This window comes from Adiantum capillus-veneris, chromosome 1 (genome assembly GCF_014529385.1).
Source record: "Adiantum capillus-veneris isolate H3 chromosome 1, ASM1452938v2, whole genome shotgun sequence".
Taxonomy (NCBI): Eukaryota; Viridiplantae; Streptophyta; class Polypodiopsida; order Polypodiales; family Pteridaceae; genus Adiantum; species Adiantum capillus-veneris.
In genome coordinates this window covers 110,578,950-110,600,562 of record NC_140931.1, presented here as the reverse complement: position 1 = coordinate 110,600,562, position 21,613 = coordinate 110,578,950, and the positions used below count along the sequence as shown (strand labels likewise).

The 21,613-nt window shown below is 46.6% G+C and overlaps 2 protein-coding genes across 5 annotated transcripts in view; both read right to left on the bottom strand.

Moving 5' to 3' along the window:
* Positions 1-305: 305 nt before the first annotated feature.
* LOC147465352 (uncharacterized) lies at positions 306-2,024 on the bottom strand. 3 transcript variants are annotated; one of them, XM_086519608.1, is made up of 5 exons: positions 1,725-2,024; positions 1,307-1,367; positions 1,017-1,161; positions 838-881; positions 306-639 (listed from the first exon to the last, which is right to left on the bottom strand). In XM_086519608.1, exons 3-5 carry the CDS (start codon positions 1,118-1,120, stop codon positions 449-451), a joined length of 339 nt encoding a protein of 112 aa, XP_086375734.1. In that variant the 5' UTR covers positions 1,121-1,161; positions 1,307-1,367; positions 1,725-2,024; the 3' UTR covers positions 306-448. The 3 variants fall into 3 exon arrangements, with proteins under 3 accessions (XP_086375734.1, XP_086375719.1, XP_086375727.1); XM_086519593.1 differs by having other exon boundaries at positions 1,307-2,024; XM_086519601.1 differs by lacking the exon at positions 1,307-1,367.
* Positions 2,025-2,227: 203 nt separating this feature from the next.
* Positions 2,228-21,613, bottom strand: part of LOC147465351 (uncharacterized) — a 70,517-nt gene continuing 51,131 nt past the window's right edge. The window contains exons 8-14 of one of the 2 annotated variants that reach the window (XM_086519583.1): positions 7,430-7,497; positions 6,694-6,781; positions 6,369-6,436; positions 3,274-3,317; positions 3,135-3,198; positions 2,996-3,058; positions 2,228-2,761 (exon numbers count right to left, since the gene is read on the bottom strand). In XM_086519583.1, coding sequence (XP_086375709.1) covers positions 2,546-2,761; positions 2,996-3,058; positions 3,135-3,198; positions 3,274-3,317; positions 6,369-6,436; positions 6,694-6,781; positions 7,430-7,497 — 611 coding nt within the window. In that variant the 3' untranslated portion in view covers positions 2,228-2,545. The remainder of the gene's footprint in view (positions 2,762-2,995; positions 3,059-3,134; positions 3,199-3,273; positions 3,318-6,368; positions 6,437-6,693; positions 6,782-7,429; positions 7,498-21,613) is intronic. The other variant, XM_086519577.1, reaches the window with a different exon arrangement.

Below are 21,613 nucleotides of genomic sequence, written 5' to 3'. Positions count from 1 at the left end.
TGAGTTGGTAAAGAATGACATGCTACAAAATGAGAGAAGAGAAGTTTTAATTTCGTAGAAACAATCCCAAGAGATCTCAAAGATCTATCCTAAGAGTCGAACTCAAGACCTATTATTCAAGAAGGAACTGGGATAACCAACCTACCACACTTGAGTGATGGAAAAGATAGTCCGGTTTCCTCTTCTTATTCTCTCCCTCACACAGACACACAAGAGAAGAGACATTTTAGCGTCCTAGGACCAATCACAAGAGACCTTGAAGATCTATTTAACTTGAGAGAGAGAGAGAGAGAGAGAGAGAGAGAGGAATGAAATGAAATGTTATATTGACGTCTTCAAAAGGCCAAAATGACCTATGAGACCAAACTGTTACAAAATTGTGAATCCGATACCACGTCTAGGTACAAAAAGACTAGACCAAAAATACTACTACTACTAGAATCCATCCTCATCTGCACTCTGGATGTCGAGAGACTACGACTTGAATCCTCTGGTGTAGTCTCCGTCGAGGTTGTGTAGCCCCTCTCCTCAATCGTGGCCTCCGTAGCTCCAATGCTCGGTCGATGAGAGTGCCGGTAGCAGTCGATTGAGTGTGGACCGAGCTCTGTAGTGATGGCTGCTCCTCTAGCTGTCCCATATCTAGTGAAAAGAAATCTGTAATCTGTCTTTGGGACTATCTCTCTCTAGCTCTCCCCAATAAAGTGTCTCTATATCTATGTAACTCAAGTAGATATAGCCCAAGACATCTCTGATCCTCATAACTCATGACCCTAGAGAAAGGACCGAAACCCTCTCTGAATAAGCAATGGAAACGGCAGAGAGAAAAAACATACATACCTCTTGGCAGCTCATGCCAATGCTGGTAATTGATCATCAATCCACTGATTCCGCATTGAAAGGATCATTGATACATTTTGGAATGAGTAAGATTTTACCAGCTTAAAGTAGAAGGCCAATCTGAATAGCAATCACATATTTTTCATTAGCAGCAAGGATTTCAGTTAATCAACAAGCACCTGCAAACAATTGTTTCCTTTGGAGAGATGTGCCATGAGTTTGATATTGTATCAACCAATTTTACTGAATCAGTATCTTGTCGCATTGGGAATTTCACCACCATATTCAGTGCCTACGCGACCGCAAGATTTCTTCGCTATCAACCTAAAACAACCATGACCAACAATGTTTTCATTAGTGCCAACATGAGCATAGTGAATATCGGTGTCTGAACGTACAGATCAAAATTCTTTATTTGATGCAACCAACAAGAACAACATTGACAATTAACGACGAGGCGAGGACTCACATTGACATTCTAAAACATAAAACGGAAATGGAAGTCATGTGAGGCTCTAAAATGAAGGGACCTATTTCCAAAAAAACAAACAAAGAGGATTTCAAGGCTTCATGTATGGCTACATTATTGATTATTCAAATGTACACCTAATTCCCTTCTTCACTAAGCGTGTTTTAGAAAGCCAAAATAAGTGCAAACATTTGTTCTAAACAGCTACACATAACGAGTGGCATCTTGACTCCTTCCTGCAAACAGCATGCCTTTTGTAAGTGCTACTTGCCTAGAACCCTTGCAAGGCATGTAGCTTGTAGCATAAGAAAGCTTCTTTCGGTATTGAGGGCACTATCCAACTGATGGCCGCCTCCTAGATACGTTTCTAGCTTAGGTGATGGCCAGGGCTTGATCATAATTGTACTAAAAACAATACCTTTTAGAGGTCGTACTTCCGTGATTTTGCCTTTGTTAATGCTGATGTTCTTTTAAGCTCTTCCATGGCTGCATACTTCATCACACGCAAATAATCAGGCCAACACAACGTAAAAATAGAACCCTGCCCTCCCACAAGTCGTACCAACTCAATAGCAAGCTCTGGCTTTAATGTTACATAGTTATACAAGGTCACCTTCTAATGTAATTACTACCTAGCTGAGAAGAAAAATGAGGTGTCTACTTTAGATGCAATATATACTTCATAGTGTGTGAATCTTCTGACAGCAAGAAGATCAAAAGAAAGTGTGACATAAAATCAAACATAAAGAAGTAGACCTCATCAATCATCCCTACAGGAGATTGATTCTTCTGGCCTATCTAGGTGAATAACAGGGTTGAAAGCCAACGATCGTAACCTAGTGGTTAAGATGGATATGTGGGTGCGTAAAGACCCAGGTTCGATACCTAGCGGCATCCTTCAAATTTCAATTGCACCTCAAAAAATTAAAAAAAGGGTTGAAATGGAAATTCCAGGTATTAGTTCATTGGAGTCTGGATCTGAAATTTTCCAGTCAAGAGTTGGGATGTACAGATACGTATTGTAAGAAATACCTTCCTTTTTTGTACAAATCTCAGTTTTCTCCATTAATTTGAAACTTAGGGCAATGCTTCTGCATCTCTTGACTAGGGAGTTTTGCTCCAAAAGAACAAATTTTGTGTGAGCAAATGGATCAGCATGCTCTCTGCCAATAGCCATGCTGTAAATGTCCTTTATTACTCTAATCCAAATAGCTTCATGGCCCAACCTTTGTTCCACATTCAACTTCTTCCATCAGCATTCAAAGAGGAGTGTGCTTGTAGGACTGATTCTAACCAGCTTCTCCTGATAGTTGTCAACTTTCCAGAGCCTAAAATGCAGACCCTACAACTTGAAGGATCTTCCTTTGATCCTTGAGTTACTGAACTTTTCTCGCTTAAATTCGTCGGATCTCCAGCAAAGCTTTCTTCTTCTTCTTGAACTTGCTCAATCTGAAACTGCATAAGTACCATAGAAACAACAGAGCAGTTTGTTATATGGTTGCACAAAGCCAATCACTCTTGATTGGGCAACAATTTATTTTCTTGTGTTTTCCTATATACGACAAGAGTAAGAGTATATCAATATATTGCATTAGACATCAACAGTGGTTACTTGAATTCATTGCCTTATCAAATAATGATGACCAACCCAAATACACAAATTGATAACCAGTGCAAAAAACGCTCTACCTTTGAATGATCTTCTGAAGGCATGAAAAGAGTGACCTCTCCAGCTCCGGCATTGATTTTCACCTGAAAATAAGATAAGAAAATCACCAGTGTACACTAAATACACCTGTGTTACAAAAATAACCAAAGACTTTCTCACCTCCTTAGCGTTTGCAAGTAATTGCAATTGCAAGTTGCCCCCATTAGTAGAAATTGCAGCATTCCTGTAAAGCTCACAGCTTTTTTCTTTAATAATATTTGGTTTAGAAGCGGCTTTGAGAGGAGCTGATACAACTTACCCATCTAGCCCATCAATTTGAACATGCCCACCATCGCTTGACACCTGATAATAAAACAAAACTCTTTCTAGGCTTTTGAGAGGGTCCCGTTGCATTATGGTGATTCCAGTTTTAATGTTTGTGAACAGTGACACTGATAAAAATTATAGGCTTATCATCACAATATTAGTAGCAACCAGATGAACAGACCAGATTTTATGCTTTTGAACATGATGCGGAATTTTTTTAATACAAAATGACATTGTGCAGACAGCATCTTGCAGCATCCCGTTTGTTCATAAGACTATCAGGTTGATGGAATTCACATGGCATAACCCAAAGGGAACACTAGGCATGCATGGGAGTAAAAGAGGTGATGAGAATGGGTTGTTACAAGCATGACAACCACTTTGTAGCAGTCAAAAAAGAAACTCTTTTAAACTTGAGTCGGCACACAAATGGTGATACCCTTCAAAGACAAGACTCCAGACTTTCAATCCCTAGAACCATGTAATAACCTTTTCCAAGCCTGGATTCTGCTAGACAATGCAAACCCTGAATCCTGAGCAAATCTTTTATTTGCTTTTATAACAAGAGCTCAACATGCAGTCCACATCTTCATCACAAGCATGCACTAAGTCGTATCATCTCATCTACTTCTTATTTGACGTTGATAAGACCAGGAATACCATAACCCAGACCACACGGTGAAAGCCCCTCTATAGCCCAGTGATTCCACAGCACCCCTATCCACTAGTCAGCACACACATCCAGACCCAATCTGCAAACGACTATTGACTGTGCCCGTGCCCAACCAACCCCGACTACACATACCCAGCTGCAAAGCATGTAATCATAGCTGCAACCTCTGATCCTTTGAGAGCACCATCACCCAAAGAAAAGCAACACCCTCAGACACCCCGAGGTTGGCACATATGACAAGCTTGTCTATAAGCTAGCGGATACCCTCTTTACACACATGATGCTTGCACATATACCATTCACATTTACGACACATCATTAAACACGAAGGTGGAAGACAACGTTGATACAGATTTTAGAGTAGAGCGGACAAAAAACCATGGTAGAATCCTTCAAAGGAACATATACAATAATGGAACGGTGTTGAACCTCCTCTTTCGCTTTCATGCACAGAGACCGATCCTTAAACTGCTTGCCTCCTGCCCCTCTGCTACACCAGTTTTCAGCCCTCGACCTTCAACACCCTGTAGTGCTCCTCTTGGAAATCCTCAGCCAGCCCATGGAGTTCCCCTTGTCGTGACACGGCTATGATCTGCAGCTTGAGGTCTCGGCCTTTCTTCCTCTGTCCTACTCACAGCATGTTTGCGATCCTGCATGACCACCAATCCCTGCAACCGTTTGCTCTAGGGCTCATGCTTTGCCACCGGCAGGCTCACTTCCCTCCTTGTTGCAGATGTCGTCCCTGTTTCTGATGCCCAAAAGCCCTTCACACCAACCAATGCTACTCGATCCTCCTGTTGCCTCTGATATGGCAACCCCAACCTGTAGGTCAGGCCAGTTTTTTTCCGGCCTCTACAAACCACCTGGGTCAGCCTTCTAGCTGCTCTCGGATCTGTATCCCAGCCCTCTCTCAGGCTCACGCTTCCTCCTACTCCTCTGGCAGCTCATCCTGATCTCAAGGACCCGCCACCCCTCAGCTCCTGCTACACGTTCATATGAGTTGTGCCTCCTGATGGCCTTGTCAACTCGATGATGCCCTCCTTTGCAAGCTGCTGGTTAGCTCTCCCTTCTGATGGAAGCTCCCTCGCTCTCTTGAAGCTCCCTCAGAACCCTTCGCAACCTGCAACTCCTCGCCAATGCTCCTCAAGATCTCTCAAGGATGGCCCATGGCGGCCCCCCTCTTGCTCCTCCAGGTTGCGGCCTTGCACACCTGGCCACCTTCCTCTTACTCAGCCCCTGGAGCCCGCTCTCTTGCTTCTCCCTCGCCTCCTTGCGGGCTTCGTGAGCTGCCTCTCTGAATCCCGTGCCTTCGTTTGCTCTCCCCTCTTTTCTTGTTCCCGGCGGTGGCCTCTAGAGCCCTCCAGCTGCATGGCAGCCCATGCTCTGTATGGCCATCCCTCCTCCAAGGCGGCTGGCTCTTCACGTGCAGCCCAGTTGCCCATCTTTGCAAGCGACTAGAAAATTTCAATTTCATTGACTGTCTTTGTATTTTAGACAAGGGTCGATTCCCACCTTGGATGGTCGGCAACTCCACAAATGCATCTTGATCACCTGCAATTGCCTCCTCACTTCCTAATGGCAGTTCCCCTCTTGCTCACACAATCGTCACTTGTCTCTTTCACCATATGGCAACCCTGCCCCTTACTACATGCTTCTCTTGAGAATGCCTCACCTTTACCTGGACTGTCGTTGATGTACCATAATTGGCTCTCCTTCCATCTCCAGGCTTCATAGATTGAAAGCATAAATGTGCCCCATTGCAGCTCCTTAGTATTTACAACTAGGAGTGAGAAGAATCAAAGGGCGAGACATTAGATCAACCAAAGCACTGGTTGGAGATTGTCTTGCAATGTTATCAAACTTAAGCTTCAAAATGTGTTGATATGAGAGCAAACAGACCCCCAATGAGCTGAACTAAAGCTCCTGCTTCAATACACACTGGAACCCCCTTTAATGCTTGCACCCGCATTATGGAAGTGGTAAATTATAGGGTTGTCTGGTTCTTGGGTGCACCAACTGGGAGCAATTTGGAACCTATCAACGTTGATTGCTGGACTCAAAATACAATGATGCACAATGTGCATGCTGATAAATACGTATGTGCTAGCCTAAACTATATGATGAGACGCTCTGAACATGGTGGAAAATATCAACCACCAAACCCTGTACAGATGTAGTAACCTGATACCATCACAGCTAGTTAACTCCAGGCTTGCAGGTAGACTAATTTCTCATTCCTACAGCAGCCACCTTGTCAGCATATGAAGGTGGTTATCACATTCCTAGCATTGAGTCAATTTATTGGATTTCTCTTTCCGTGTGCCAGACATAAGTTGGCATTTCCAATAACATGATTGAGCATCACAAGTCATGGAATAAACAAAAAAGATTCATAAATTCTGTGAAGAACTTACACGAGCCATTTCTTGCGCTTGGAGATGCTTTATGGATATGCAACCGCCTCCCGAGGAAATATTAACATCTAAAAATTCATGCAAACAAGTAATGAACATGCTGATCTAATCATGTGCCTTTAAAGTTAACTTGATTTAAACCATTCAAAACACTTGATGTAGAGCTCGCTGCTGCTCGCACACCTCTTTTGCCATCCCCATCAATTGCCTCCTCACTTCCTAATGGCAGTTCCCCTCTTGCTCACACAATCGTCACTTGTCTCTTTCACCATATGGCAACCCTGCCCCTTACTACATGCTTCTCTTGAGAATGCCTCACCTTTACCTGGACTGTCGTTGATGTACCATAATTGGCTCTCCTTCCATCTCCAGGCTTCATAGATTGAAAGCATAAATGTGCCCCATTGCAGCTCCTTAGTATTTACAACTAGGAGTGAGAAGAATCAAAGGGCGAGACATTAGATCAACCAAAGCACTGGTTGGAGATTGTCTTGCAATGTTATCAAACTTAAGCTTCAAAATGTGTTGATATGAGAGCAAACAGACCCCCAATGAGCTGAACTAAAGCTCCTGCTTCAATACACACTGGAACCCCCTTTAATGCTTGCACCCGCATTATGGAAGTGGTAAATTATAGGGTTGTCTGGTTCTTGGGTGCACCAACTGGGAGCAATTTGGAACCTATCAACGTTGATTGCTGGACTCAAAATACAATAATGCACAATGTGCATGCTGATAAATACGTATGTGCTAGCCTAAACTATATGATGAGACGCTCTGAACATGGTGGAAAATATCAACCACCAAACCCTGTACAGATGTAGTAACCTGATACCATCACAGCTAGTTAACTCCAGGCTTGCAGGTAGACTAATTTCTCATTCCTACAGCAGCCACCTTGTCAGCATATGAAGGTGGTTATCACATTCCTAGCATTGAGTCAATTTATTGGATTTCTCTTTCCGTGTGCCAGACATAAGTTGGCATTTCCAATAACATGATTGAGCATCACAAGTCATGGAATAAACAAAAAAGATTCATAAATTCTGTGAAGAACTTACACGAGCCATTTCTTGCGCTTGGAGATGCTTTATGGATATGCAACCGCCTCCCGAGGAAATATTAACATCTAAAAATTCATGCAAACAAGTAATGAACATGCTGATCTAATCATGTGCCTTTAAAGTTAACTTGATTTAAACCATTCAAAACACTTGATGTAGAGCTCGCTGCTGCTCGCACACCTCTTTTGCCATCCCCATCCCCCCCCCCCCCCCGCGTGTCAGCTCGCACTGCCCCCTGCCCTCGCCCCCTCGCTGCCCCAGCCCGTCCCCCGCCCCCCTTCCCCCCCTTTTTTTCCTTCCTCTCATGTTCCCTGTGGACACCGGTTTCAACATGGTCTTTGTCATCTTCGTCTTGCCTTCGTTCCATCTTCGTTCATCATCACATCGACAGGCAAAGATGGAGGATTCTGCTCCGCCACAGATGGACACGATTGAAGCCCCCTCGTCGGACTCCGCGGAACCCACCATCCGATTTGCTCTTTTGTCGACAGAGCAAGCGAGCTTAGAGGCAGAGACGGCACACCTTCAAGCCACCTTTGTTATCTGCAAGATCATCGGCACCCGACCTAGCAAAGGGGAGGTGTGTGATATCCTCCAGGCCCACCTTTTAGTAGAGGTGGGAAAGATCATTGATGTTCACCTTCTCGGGCGCGGCTACTATCAGCTAGAGTTTGAGACTTCCGAGATGGCGTCCAAGGTTATTGGAATGAGCCCCCTAGCTATCCGAGCAGCCAGAGCTCATTTTCGACAAGTGGTGCCATGGCTTCGATTCGGCTATCGTGCTCTTGTCGAGGAGCCAAACCTACCCATTTTGGTATGTTTCCTTGGCCTAAGGAGAGTGTACCTCCCGCTACTTTCTAGGATAGGCTCCGCGATTGGGACTGTCTTGGAGGCACCACCCATGGCAGCTTCCATCCCTGCCAAGGTAGCAGGCATACCTTCAGTACCCGTTCTGGTTCCAGACATCCACACCCTCCCGAAGGTCGTTTTACAACCTCAGGTGAGTAGTGGTTGGCTCCTCAGAATGTGGAGTATCCGGGACTCCCGAATCAATGCTTCATTTATAGACAGATGGGCCATCTTGCGAAGGCCTGTCCACGGAGGTGGCCCTGACCCGCGACAGAAACTCAACCTACTGTAGTAGCAGGGCTACAGTGTCACTTCACAGGACAGGCAGACAGTTGGACAGTTAGTACAGTTGGTCTAGGCTGTTTCACACTAGATGGACCCCTCTGGGCTGGGAGTGACACGTGGCAGTGGCAGGGTACCGACGGTGGTCTAGTGAACATCGTGGCCAGGTCACCACATGGCTGACATGTATGAGCCGTTGGTGGCCCTTTATGGTGGTACATATGAGTAGTAGCGGTTGGTCATCAGGATTATCATCTTGTCCAGCGACGCAGTTGTCGAGAGTGAGTCTTTACACAGAGCACGTCTTCACCATCCCTGCACATCTGAGCCTCGACACCCCCATTGTACCTGTGAGTCCTGGGCTGGAGCTGAGTGTGCTGCCATGCCAGAGTCTGTATCAGTCTTTGAGAGAGTCGAGTCATATGTTCTGGTCTGCTGTTGTGTCTTTGTGAGCTCTGTTGACGTCTATGGTTTCCTTTCTGTTCAGTCTATTTGAGTGAGATTGTCACGCACATTGCACTGAGGACCACCCACTGTAGAGAGCACGACACATTATCCGCGCTACAGGTGCTCTCATTTTGGCGATCACGGTGGGACTTAAACTGAAATCTCACTCTGTGAGGTGCAAATCTTGAAGCTAGTTGGGTCTATCCAGCTTCGCCGACCTTGCCTTGCATTGTTCTCCTCTCGCCTGGTCCAACTGGTCTAGTCCTCTCTCGCCCTGGTCCAACCTGCCCTCGTCTCTGGTCTAGACCTCCTCGACCCTGGTCTAGTCCTCCTCGTCCCTGGTCCAGCCTTGTCTAGTCACTTGGTCTAGACCCTGGTCTAGTCCTCCTCGTCCTTGATCCACCTGGTCTAGTCACTTGTCTGGTCTAGTAGAGTCTAGACCAGTCTTCAGCCAGTTCAAGGTTTTCTTGCCCAAAGCTTGGTTGGTTTGGTGGTCGTTGCATGACCCATACAAGGCGGTCAGTCGAGAGTCAAAGCGCACTCCTGAGTCCTCTAAAGTACTACAACAGAAGTCGACCCTTGGAACCTGTTAGAAGTCCATCAACCTCATCACCCATACCTCCACATACGGCATCACCCATTCCTCCCTCCGGTTCCACATCTTCCAGATCACCTTCTCCAGTGAAGCTCTCTCCTACTTTGCTACAGCAGGCTACTGAGCAACAGGCTCAGCAAGGGGCCATGGAACCATTGGCTAGCGTTTTGGCTAAGGTAAACATCAAGTTCCCTACATTCAAAGGTCTCTCTTCAGAAGATGCTGACGACCATGCAAGGAGGTTTGTATCTCTTTGTAGGGGTCGTGGTCTTAACAGGGAAGATGCTTATTTGGTACTCTTTCCATCCACCTTGGATGGCTTAGCAAACAAATGGTACAGCCAGTTTGCAGAGAACCATTTTGCAACCTGGGCAGTCTTAAGGCAACAATTCTGTGCAGCTTTCAGGCCCGGTGACTACCAAGAGAAGGTGTTGGATGAGTTAGCCAACATGGTGCTCTAGCCAGAGGAGACATTTGCACAACTTATGACGAAAACCAAGTCTCTGGTTCCAGCAACCAGGTGAATTTATGGTTAAGAAGTGGGTAGAGAAGGCGCTTCCCAAAAGTTCTCAGCAAAAACTACGAGAGAGTCTCCGACCCGACGCCACTCTGGAGGAGTTCATCGCAACTGCTACGAGGATAGAGGGGGCTAGGAAGCTGTTCACCAACCCCCCTCACATAGAGACCCCCTCTGTGTTTTTGGAAAGTCCTTCTGATCCTTTAACTTCTTTACACAGGGAACTGGAAGCCCTAAAGTTACAGCGAGCTCTTCAAGAGGAGAGGTCCTTCTCTCTTAGACAAGAGAAGCCTCCACATCACGAGGCATTGGAACAGATTAAGCGGGAGCTAAAAGAGCTCAAGTGTCAGCAAGAGACTAAGGCTACGGTTTGGTGTAGCTCATGCCGCTCTCCAAGGCACCCTCCACAGGAATGCCCCCTTCGGGTTTACTGCCACTTCTGTGAAAAATCTGGACATGAGGATAAGGATTGTTACTACCTCAAGGGATTGCGACAAATACAGCAAAGTCTTGGTCCTTCTCTTCAGCAAGGGCCAACACCTGCATCCAACATGGTTTCTACCTGTGGCCATCCACACCATATGCCACCTTTGCTGACAGCCCCTCCTATGCAAGGTGTGCAGAGTACTTTTCCCTCTCAGAGCTTTTATAATACCCATGCTCCCTCATCTCCTCAAAGCTTCTATGCCTCCACCTCCAACTCAATGCACCAGGAGCAAGAACCGCCTCGCACTTCGACTCGTCCTTTGAATCGGCCCATTTTGTGCTAAAGATGCGGGGAATATGGGCATTACCAAAGCAAATGCCCCCTGCCAGAAGGGTCCCCTCCCTGCCGTCATTGCCCTGAAACGAAGGATCACTACAGTAAGGATTGCCATAAAATTCGTGCATCCACGGCTTCAAACCCAAGTCAAAGCCAGAATGAGTTTGCCTTTCCCAAGCTCAATTTGATAGCAGTTAGCACTGTTTCTCAGCCGCCCCCTTCTACCCACGTGGTTACCCCTCAAAATAAGCCGCCGCAATTGGCAGAGGAGCCATCGGGCGTCCTCACCCGGGCCCAGAGAGCCGCTCTCGGTCTTAGCATTCCATCAAGTTCAACTCCCACACCAGTGAATACCCTGCCTGCAGCTATTAACAAGCAATTCCCTAGTGCCATGAAAGAATCCAAATCTTTGCTCTCCGATATTGATGAAGCTTTCTTGGAAGCAGTTTCCGATCTACAGAAGATCAAGATACCAAAAGAACAACAGGTAGAAAAAAAGAAGCTTACAGCAGAGACAGTCTTGAAGAACACTTTCCAACAAGTATCCCTTTATGACATGTTGCGGCTAGATGCAAATTTTAGAAGTGACACCCTTGCTGTTATTCAGTCACTTTATCCTGGAGCAGGTCCTAGTGGCGGGCACCTCCCAGTGCGACCATCAGAGTCCTATATGATATCTAATCCCGCTGCTCCACTCACTGATTATAGAAGCCCTCGCCTGACAGTGTCCATTTTAGGTCGGCAATTCTCAGGAGTGATAGTGGATAGTGGATCTGGCATCAACCTGATGCCCGAGTTCACTATGTTAGCTCTAGGTCTACAGCCTACTCGCCCTGCTCCCTTCACAGTTACGTTGGCCGACCAGTGGACAGTCTACCCAGTAGGCATAGTGGACAATGTGCCTCTGCAGGTACAAGACTTTACTTTTAAATTGGATTTTGTTGTGGTTCGTCTTCCCTAGGTTGAGGGCGGATTTCCTTTGCTCATTGGAAGGCCATGGCTGCGACACACTAAAGCACTCCATGATTGGGGAAACGATGCAATGTGGATACATACTTCTGGCTCCCCGATGCAACCGATTCTTTTAGAAGGAGGTATGGATCCCGTGGTGCAGCAAGTTTCTTTGTCAATGGAAACCAACCCTGAACAAGAACAACCTACTACACCTGAAGGGTCAGACAAATTTCTGCTGGAGTGGTTAGAAGCTACCAAATCTATGCCGTGCTATGGAGTCTCTATTCACTCCTTGCCTAGAGGTACACCCTCTTCCATTGTTTCCACAGTAACTAACCCCAATGAGCCACCTGAGCCAGCTCAAAGGTTGAAGGCCATAGAAGTTACTATGGATGCGCCCTCGGGGGAAGTCTTTGAATTTGGTGAGCCTATGGAGGAAAATAGAAGTGGGAAGAAATCTCCTCGACAGAAGTTCACCCAACATCAAAAATCAGCCCCATTGGTGTCTGCTTCTCCCAGAACAAAGCTCCCTTCACAAAGCTCGTCCTGCCTGATGAATTCCATTCTCTTTATAGTTGTCCTGCTCATGGTGGCTGCGCTCTGTAGCATCTCCTCTTTCAACCAGGGGACCATGGATTTCATCTACTGCCCTAGCCCCCCTCGCCCTACCCACCCCCTCTCTTACCCTCGCGCCTACCCTCCCCCTCCCCACTCTCGCCCCTACCCTCTCCCCCCTTCCCCTCCCCACTCTCGCCCCTACCCACCCCCTCCTTCACTCTCGCCCCTACCCACCCACTTCACCCTCACCCCTACCCTCACCCTCCCTCGCCCTCGCCCCTACCCTCCCCCTCCCCCTCCCCCCCTCGCCCCTACCCTCACCCTCCCTCGCCCCTACCCACCCCCTCTCGCCCCTACCCAGCCCCCCCTCGCCCCTATCCACCCCCTCCCTTCCACTCGCCCCTACCCACCCCCTCTCGCCCCTACCCAGCCCCCCCCTCGCCCCTATCCACCCCCTCCCTTCCACTCGCCCCTAACCAGCCCCCTATCTATGCTTCCCCACCCCTCTCAACCTCAGCATGTTTTCCCCCCCACCCCGCAATTTCCCCCCCCCCCCACTCCGCATCATAGCTGACTCTCAACTTTCACTTGGTTGCCATCCTGAAGCAAGTTTTTTCTCACCCCACCCTGCATGATAAGATGGCTCGATGGTTGCCATCTTGTTGCTGTGAAGGCCTTTCTATTCTACTATCATGATGGAGCTTAACCCTATTTGCGGTGTTACTCGGGCTTATGGTCATCCCACCTTTCGAGAAGAGTGTGTTGCAAAAAGTGTGGCAAGGTTCATCTGCAACTGCAAGCATAGACCAGGTCATTTTCCTATCACTATGGTTAGGGCAGATAAAGATGCACTGGAATCAAACTGAGCTTATCTCTTTGCTGGAGAGCATCATTTTTTTGCCAATTGGGATTCTTGGATTATGCAATCATACTAAGTCCCGCCTATTCAAAGCTTAAAACGTTTGCAAGCAGTGCATTGTGTTTAAACTCCACTTTTGGGCCTAGAACTTGCTTCAAGAAAGATGTACAGATGCAGTACCTAATGGTTTTCTTTCACAGTTTTTTCAGTATTCCTCTCACCGGGACGGTGAGCGGTCTTGTGGCGGGCAACCTGTAGCAGGGCTACAGTGTCACTTCAGAGGACAGGCAGACAGTTGGACAGTTAGTACAGTTGGTCTAGGCTGTTTCACACTGGACGGACCCTCTGGGCTGGGAGTGACACGTGGCAGTGGCAGGGTACCGACGGTGGTCTAGTGGACATCGTGGCCAGGTCACCACATAACTGACATTTATGAGCCGTTGGTGGCCCTTTATGGTGGTACATATGAGTAGTAGCAGTTGGTCATCGGGATTATCATCTTCACCACTGTCCAGCGACGCAGTTGTCGAGAGTGAGTCTTTACACAGAGCACGTCTTCACCATCCCTGCACATCTGAGCCTCGACACCCCCATTGTACCTGTGAGTCCTGGGCTGGAGCTGAGTGTGCTGCCATGCCAAAGTCTATATCAGTCTTTGAGAGAGTCGAGTCATATGTTCTGGTCTGCTGTTGTGTCTTTGTGAGCTCTGTTGACGTCTATGGTTTCCTTTCTGTTCAGTCTATTTGAGTGAGATTGTCACGCACATTGCACTGAGGACCACCCACTGTAGAGAGCACGACACATTATCTGTGCTACACCTACTAAGGCTGCCAGGCTCAGCAAGCAGAGACACGAGTCCTCCTTTGAGACAGGTGCCCAAGCGGAGGAAGGTTGGCAACAAGTTCGTGGTCGACGTCGCCAGGGACCACCACGCCAGTTTGACGCCCCCCGGTGGTCGGCCTACCCAGGCCAACAGTAGTGGGTTTCCCACACAAGGAACAGTTTCAACCCTCTACAACAAGATGAGCGGGCGGATACCCCTTCGACCTCAGCTTTGCCACCGACAACCCCTCCTCCTCCCTCTCCGCCTACTGCCCCCACCCCCTTGACACCCCCCCCCCCCCCCCACCCCCCCCACACCCCCCGGCTTGCGGACACCCCTATTGGTGCAGGCGTCGTCTTTTGCAAAAGTCCCTCGTGGGCTGACCACTTTCGGCATCCGCCGTCGGAGGGACTTCTTCACCTACGGCTTCACACGATTCCTCGATGACTCTTCTCCTGACCTTGAGGCGGCTTGCTAAGAGTCCATGTACTGTTTCCAACAGCTAGAGGGGCAGAGGCTCTAGACACAACGGATTGAGTGGATTATGGATACAGTGATGGATTGGGTTCAAGTTCAAGCTCTCGAGTTCTCTACCACACGGGAGACTTGGGGGTGACAGATTTGATACAGACTCTGTGGCCGTTGGCCAAATTCTCTGTGACACCACAAAATAAACGAGGATGTAGGCACATTGTGGTACACGTTTTTTGTTGGCACGCAAAGTGCACCCTGCCATGTATATATTCATGAGGACTCCTAAACAAAGGATGTAGCTTTACGGACCGCACACCCAGCCTAGGCATGGGTCCGCCGACAAACACTACAGACACGGCTTTCTCAAGGTCGCTCGGATGCGGATTTTTCCCCATCCAAGCCTGCCTCGAAGATTGCGAGACTATGAAGTAAATTGAAAGACTAAAATTGTCAGATTGAAATCATCATCATCATCATCAATGACCGAGGATGCCCGGCATCGGGCGTTGTCCTAGAAAGCAATGCATCGGTCGCTAAAGAGCTTCGTGAATGTCCGCCTCTCAATTCCCCTAGGGAGTGATGCAGTGAATCAGATGGCACAGAGTATAGGGAAGTGTCATGCCCTGAGGACGTGATCAGTCCACAAAGGGGAGTAGCCCAAAGCTTTGCGGAAAGCTTCGAACTTCTCACGAGACAATGCCTTTGAGAAAAGATCTGCAAGGTCGTCTAATGTCTGCACATAAGCCAAGCTTATCTCTACTGTTGAGAGTCTCTCCCTAACATAGTGATAATGCACCTCAATGTGCTTTGTGCGAGCATGAAAAATTGGGTTCCTCGCAACTGCCAATGCGCTCTGACTATCAATGTAGATGGTGTTGGCAGTGTCCTATCCAACACCCAATCAGCCATAAGGCGTCTGAGTGATACACACTCAACCGTAGATGTGAAGACTGCCCTGTACTCAACCTCACAATTGGACGTGGCCATAGTAGATTGCTTCTTGCTCAATCATGATATGCGTGAACTCCCGAGTATGAAACGTAAACCACTCGTGGACACTCGCATGTCATAACAACCAACCCAATCTGAGTCCGAAAAAGCATGTAAATTTGGGGGCAATGATCCCCCCTTGGGATAAAACAACCCGAGATGTAAAGTGCCAGTCAAGTAGCAAAAATCCACTTACCAGCCTGCCAATGCTTAGACCCTAGGCTATGCATAAATCTGCTGACCTGTGAGACTCTAAACTGAATATCAGGCCTCGTATTGCATACATAAATAAAGCATCCAACAGCAGTTTGGTAAAGAGTGACATTGGCAAGATCACTAGCATCATGAAGACTCAACTTCAAACCTGTTTCTATGGGAGAGGCAATAGGCTTGCAGTCTTCAAATCCAAACTTACATAGCTATGTCTCTATGTAACGTGTTTCACATAAGGCAATCCCACCATCACACTGCTTAAACTATATGCCCAAGTAATGATGCAACAGCCCCAAATCTTTCATCTTGAAAGTAGCATTCAAATCAGCCGTAAATTCAACAATATGTATCTCATTCGGACCAGTGATCAGCAAATCATCCACATATAGAACAACAATGAGAAGTACATCACCCTCACGCTTTACATACAAGGCACTTTCTGTTGGACTGTTACAAAGCCTCGTTAGACCAAATGAGTGTCAACTTTCTCATACCAAGCACGAGGAGATTGCTTCAACCCATACAAAGCTTTCTCACGTTTGCACAATTTATCCTCTCGTCCTTTCTTGACAAAACCGTGAGGCTGCGTTACATAAACTTTCTCAAATATGTCACCATTCAAGAAAGCAGTAACAATGTTTGATTGATGTACATCCCATCCAAAATGAGCTACCGATACACATAGATAACGCACAGTAGTCATACGACAAGTGGGAGCAAAAGTCTCTTCATAATCTATGCCTTTCTGCTGTGCATAACCTTTTGCAACAAGTCGAGCCTTGTAGCGATCAATCTCACCATCAGGCTTACGTTTCAACTTGTAAACCCACTTCGTACCAATGGCCTTTTTGCCAAGAGGCAAATCACATAAATTCCATGTGTCATTTCCTATAAGTGCATCATATTCTGATTGCATGGCAATCGTCCAATTTTTTGAATTTTGTGCTTTATCAAAAGACAAAGGTTCCTCTATATTACATAAGCTAGAAACAGCGAAAGCAAAGATGCATGGTGAGAACCTGAACAAGTATATGACTAGACAAAGGTGCATCCAATTTACTGTCACGCATAGTATACACCAGCCATTTCGGCATTTCTCTAGCCTGCTCATTCTCAGCCCTTTCCACATCAAGTACATCATGTGCATCTGTATCAAAAAATGGATGATCCGTAACATTTTATGAAACCCCCATTGCCTGTACATTTGCCTAATTGGAATTTACATTCAAGTTTCCACCACTGAAAAGAGGCAACAAACTGTCATAAATGTCATGTGAGCTTACATTATTGTCTCTAGTACATGACGGCAAAGGCTCCTTCCACAAACACAACATCTCGTGAAACCAAGATACGCTTTGTTTGGATGATACAACCTACACCCTTTGCTTTCAGTACTATAACCAACAAAAATGCATTTGACAACCTTATCATCCAATTTTTTGTGTTGTGTTTGTGGCACCAAAGCATAAGCCAAACAGCCCAAAACGTGCATGTGATCAATAGATGGCTTTCTGTCACGAGTCTGTGGCAACTTTACTTGTTGATTTCTTTTTGGGGAATTTTATTTGACTTGTTTTAAAGCACCCCTCTGGAAATGCCAATGCCCGAGTTGCATGGTGTGAGGCGGACAGTGGGAGTCTAGGCCGGACGGCCAGTGAGCACTAAAGTTGGACAAATGGACTAAGGTTAGCCACGGTGGGGCTACGAATGTAAATCACCTAATAGCTGGCCTACATTGCATTTTTCAATGTGGTTACAGTGGTGATTGATGGTCAGATGACCAGTGTGAGTGCCGTGGAAGCATCTCCTAAAATTTATGGAACTGCTATTTTGGACCTGAAAATGTGTTCGTGTCATTAGCTCTGGAATGACAAGGGGAACATTGTATTGCTCTGTTGCCAAGTCAACTGACGCACCAGTTGAGATATTTTTAGCCAAGTTGGCCAAAGTCGGAAACTGGGCGAGGTGTCACTCTGTGAGCACTTCTGCCACTCTGGGCGAGTCTACAAGAGAAAGGGGGCGCCATTTTCAGTTGTAGGTGGATTGCAACAAGTGCAAGAGCTATGGAGTGCTTCCTTTCCCTCTTATGTATAGTGCGGTGCCAGGAGTGATGCCCTGCACGCTATGCACTACTCTCTCTCTCCCCTACGAGCAGTTATGTTATGCTCCTCAAGTGGGCTTCTCATTTGACCAATGTACAGATGTGTGGGTTCATGCGCGATTGCCGAGGCAAGAGCCTCTTGCACAGGTACTGGATTAGCTAGTGGCTAATCCCCCGCAGGTATAGGTGAATTCGGAGAGGTTTCACGTGCGAAATCTCGTCTGATTCAAACGGCAAGTAGCCCTACAGGTGCGGGAGCTCGAGGACTTGCTAAGGATGCGACCGGCAAGCGAAACGGAGCCCGAAACAGGGAATTACAGCCTGCTGTGTATTTTTGCAGGTTTAGGGTTTCGGCCCTAAACGGTCCCTAATACCCCTAGGAGGTTCGGGGACGCGAAGAGGCCGCTGTAGAGGTGACCTGGCACATTTTCGGAGCAGAAAACAGAGAATTCAGCATGCTGCAAATTCTCGCCAAGTTTTGCAAAGTGTCCGTATGCGTCGGGAAAGTCATCTATTGCGTGGGGATACTGACTGTGAAGTGTCCTAGTACAGTTATGCTACCGAATTCGGGCCAGAACAGGTGCAATTCAGCCCGGACTATGCGAGGCAGCTTGTAGGAAATCACAGGTTTTTATTCCCTCTGTTAGAGAATAAAGAAATACCGAAAGGAGCGCCAACCTTTGGGGCCTACAGGTGTCGCTGTCTGCTTGGGAGCATTCTAGCTTCCTGGCCGTGCTTTTGTTTTGAAGTGTAATCCTATTCCCAATTACAGGTTCCTTTTAAGTCATTGCATGGTGTCGTAAAGTTAAGTGTTAAAGAATCGCGGGTGAAAGCTAACGTCTACCGCCCCACGGGCCGGTTTCATGGTTCCGTTGGCGGGACAAGATCACTTTTTCCTTAAGAAGTGAGCCTTGGTTGGTTTGCGGCGAAGACACAAAGAACAGGAACTTGGAATTACACTATGGCTGACAAGACAGACAATGCTGGAGAAGAGGGTTCCTCTTCCCAGGGTAGACAGGCCATTCCTTTACAGCATGAAGTTGGCGAGAGTTCACGACCGCCACTGTCTATGCCTATTGTTCGTGTGAATGCACAGTGAGAACAGGTTCAAGGGTTCATGACTGGGCACTTTGAAGAGGATGCGTTCAGGACACAATTAGTTGTTGCTGTGAATGTCTTCACTCAATTGGTGTAGAATCCCAAGTTTATGGATTATCTGCAAGCACCATTAAAGCCACAGCAGGCAAGGGAATGCCCTCAGCGTACAGAGCCCATTGAAGCTCAAGCCCAGAGGTCATTGTTTTGCCACATCTCAGGACGCCATTTGTGGTCCAATGTGATGCTTGTGGCAGTAGCATTGGTGTAGTGCTAATGCAAGATGGCAGGGTAGTAGCCTATGAGAGCAGAATCTTGCAAGGGCCAGAGATGACCATGCAGGTCTATGAAAAAGAGTTACTAGCTGTGATTCATGCCCTCTTAAGTTGAAAACACTATCTGCTAGGTGCTGATTTTGTTGTCCAAATGGATCGTCAGACCTTGCGATACTTCTTGACACAGTCAAAGCTATCGGAAAAGCATATGCGATGGGCAAACATTCTCTCCATGTTTCACTTCCAGATTGTGCATGTGGAAGGCAAGAAGAATGTTGTGGATGATGCATTATCAAGAAAGCCACAAATTTCAGCTGTGTCAATTCCTTATCATCATGAGCTTGATGACATGAAGGAACAGTATGCGAGTGACGAAGATTTTGCAAGGATCTTCAAACAGCTACAAGAAGGACAACGTCATGAGCACTACCTCCTCAGAGATGGTTTTATGATGATGCATGGCAGACTCTGTGTCACTAGGCCATTGCGACATAAGGTCATGGTAGAGAGTCATGTCCCACCGTATGTAGGGCATCGTGGTATAGATGCTACAGTGAAAGCGGTTGAGACATTCTTTTATTGGCCTACCTTGAGGAGAGATGTGGATGCCTTTGTGCGAGCATGCGTGATTTGCCAAAAGGTCAAGTTTGACACGCAAAAGGCACCAGGACTGTTACAGCCATTGCCGATTCCAAATAAACCATGGGAAAACATAGCTATGGATTTTATCTTTGATCTTCCCAGAACACAGACAGGAAATGATGGGATCTGGACCATTATTTGCAGCTTCAGCAAACAAGCTCATTTCATTCATGTTAGGAAGAAGATAAAACAAGATCAGATGGCACGTCTCTTTATGTGCAATATCTTTAAGTACCATGGTATGCCACAATCGATTGTCAATGACCGTGACCCACAGATGACAAGTATATTCTGGAGAGGCATATTTGAGAATATGGGCACTATGCTTAAGTTCTCATTGTCGTTTCATCCACAGACAGATGGGCAGTCAGAAGAGGCAAATTCTATTGTCTTGGATCTGCTTAAGTGCTATGTGTCAGAGCACAAGGCGAAGTGGGAGGAGTATTTGCCGTTGGTTGAATATGCGTACAATAACACAGTACATTCAACAGGCAAAGCACCTTTTGGAACTGTCGAAGGTCATGTGAAAGTTCCTCCCATTTTGCATACCAAGGAAAAGATCTTTTAGGCAGATCAATATGTACAGAATATGGATGAAATGTACCAGAAGATAAAGCATGCCCTTGAAAGGACACAAGCAAAGCAAAAGCAAGCTATTGATCTCCACCGTCGTGAATTGCTGTTTTCACTTGGTGATTGGGTACTGTTGCGGTTTGAAAAGGCATGCTTAAAGAAGCGAAAAGGTAAAGAAAGTCTCTTAACAAAGCTTAGTATGCGTTACTATGGGCCTTTTCAAGTAACAGAGAAGATCAGTGACGTTAGTTATAGGCTGAAATTGCCTGAGAACTGGAAGATTCACAATGCTTTATGTTTGAAAATAACTTAGCGAGCGTGTGTTGCTAAAAAAATACGAACAAAGGTGAAAATAAAGGCGTATACGAGGTTGGGGAGGCGCGGGGGGGGGAATAGCAAAAGGTTACACCAAACGCGTTTCGCAATGAAGCTCATCAGTGGTGTAAGCCGTACAGATGGAAGGGAGGGGGTTTAAGTGGGGAGTTCAGGAATGAGTCTCCATTTCCCAAACAGGGTACAAAATTTAAGAGAGATAGAGATGCTTTTGGGAGGGAGAACTCTTTACAAAGTAGGTGGGTAGGTAGTAACTAAAGAGATGAATTTGATATAAACAAGAATGTACCCTTTCATAAATATGGAGGGAAAACAAGGGTGAAAGGAAATTAAAGAGAGAAAAGATGGGACTAGTCCAACTCAAGGAGAGCATCTAGGACTATATTTCAAAAGATAAAGGAAAAAATATAAGGAGTGTCCTTGGGAAAGTGGTATCATCTCAAGCGATTGAAGTCGAGGAGGATGCTTGATTACCATGGTCCGTCGTGTGCTGCAAAAAGAAAGGGTGGAGGTCGCTCATGGAAAGGAGTTTGCCAAGGTTAGGTGAGTTTAGCCAACAAATAACAGGTTTGGAAAGATGTGAGCGTTCAAGATTATTGGATAACTATTTGACGAGGTTTTTATTAATGGAGCAGGTTAAGTTGAGTCGACGAGTGTGGGGGGAAAAGGGAATTTTGACAAGGGTAGGAGGGGATTTTGTTTTAGAGTTCCTTTTAAGGAGCAAGGATCTATATTCGTAAGAGACGTACAGAAAGCAAGCCCTTAAGAGAGGGGAGGGATATCCTTTAGCCCTTATCCTGGCGAAGAACAAGTTGCAAATAGGGATGAACCCAGATAG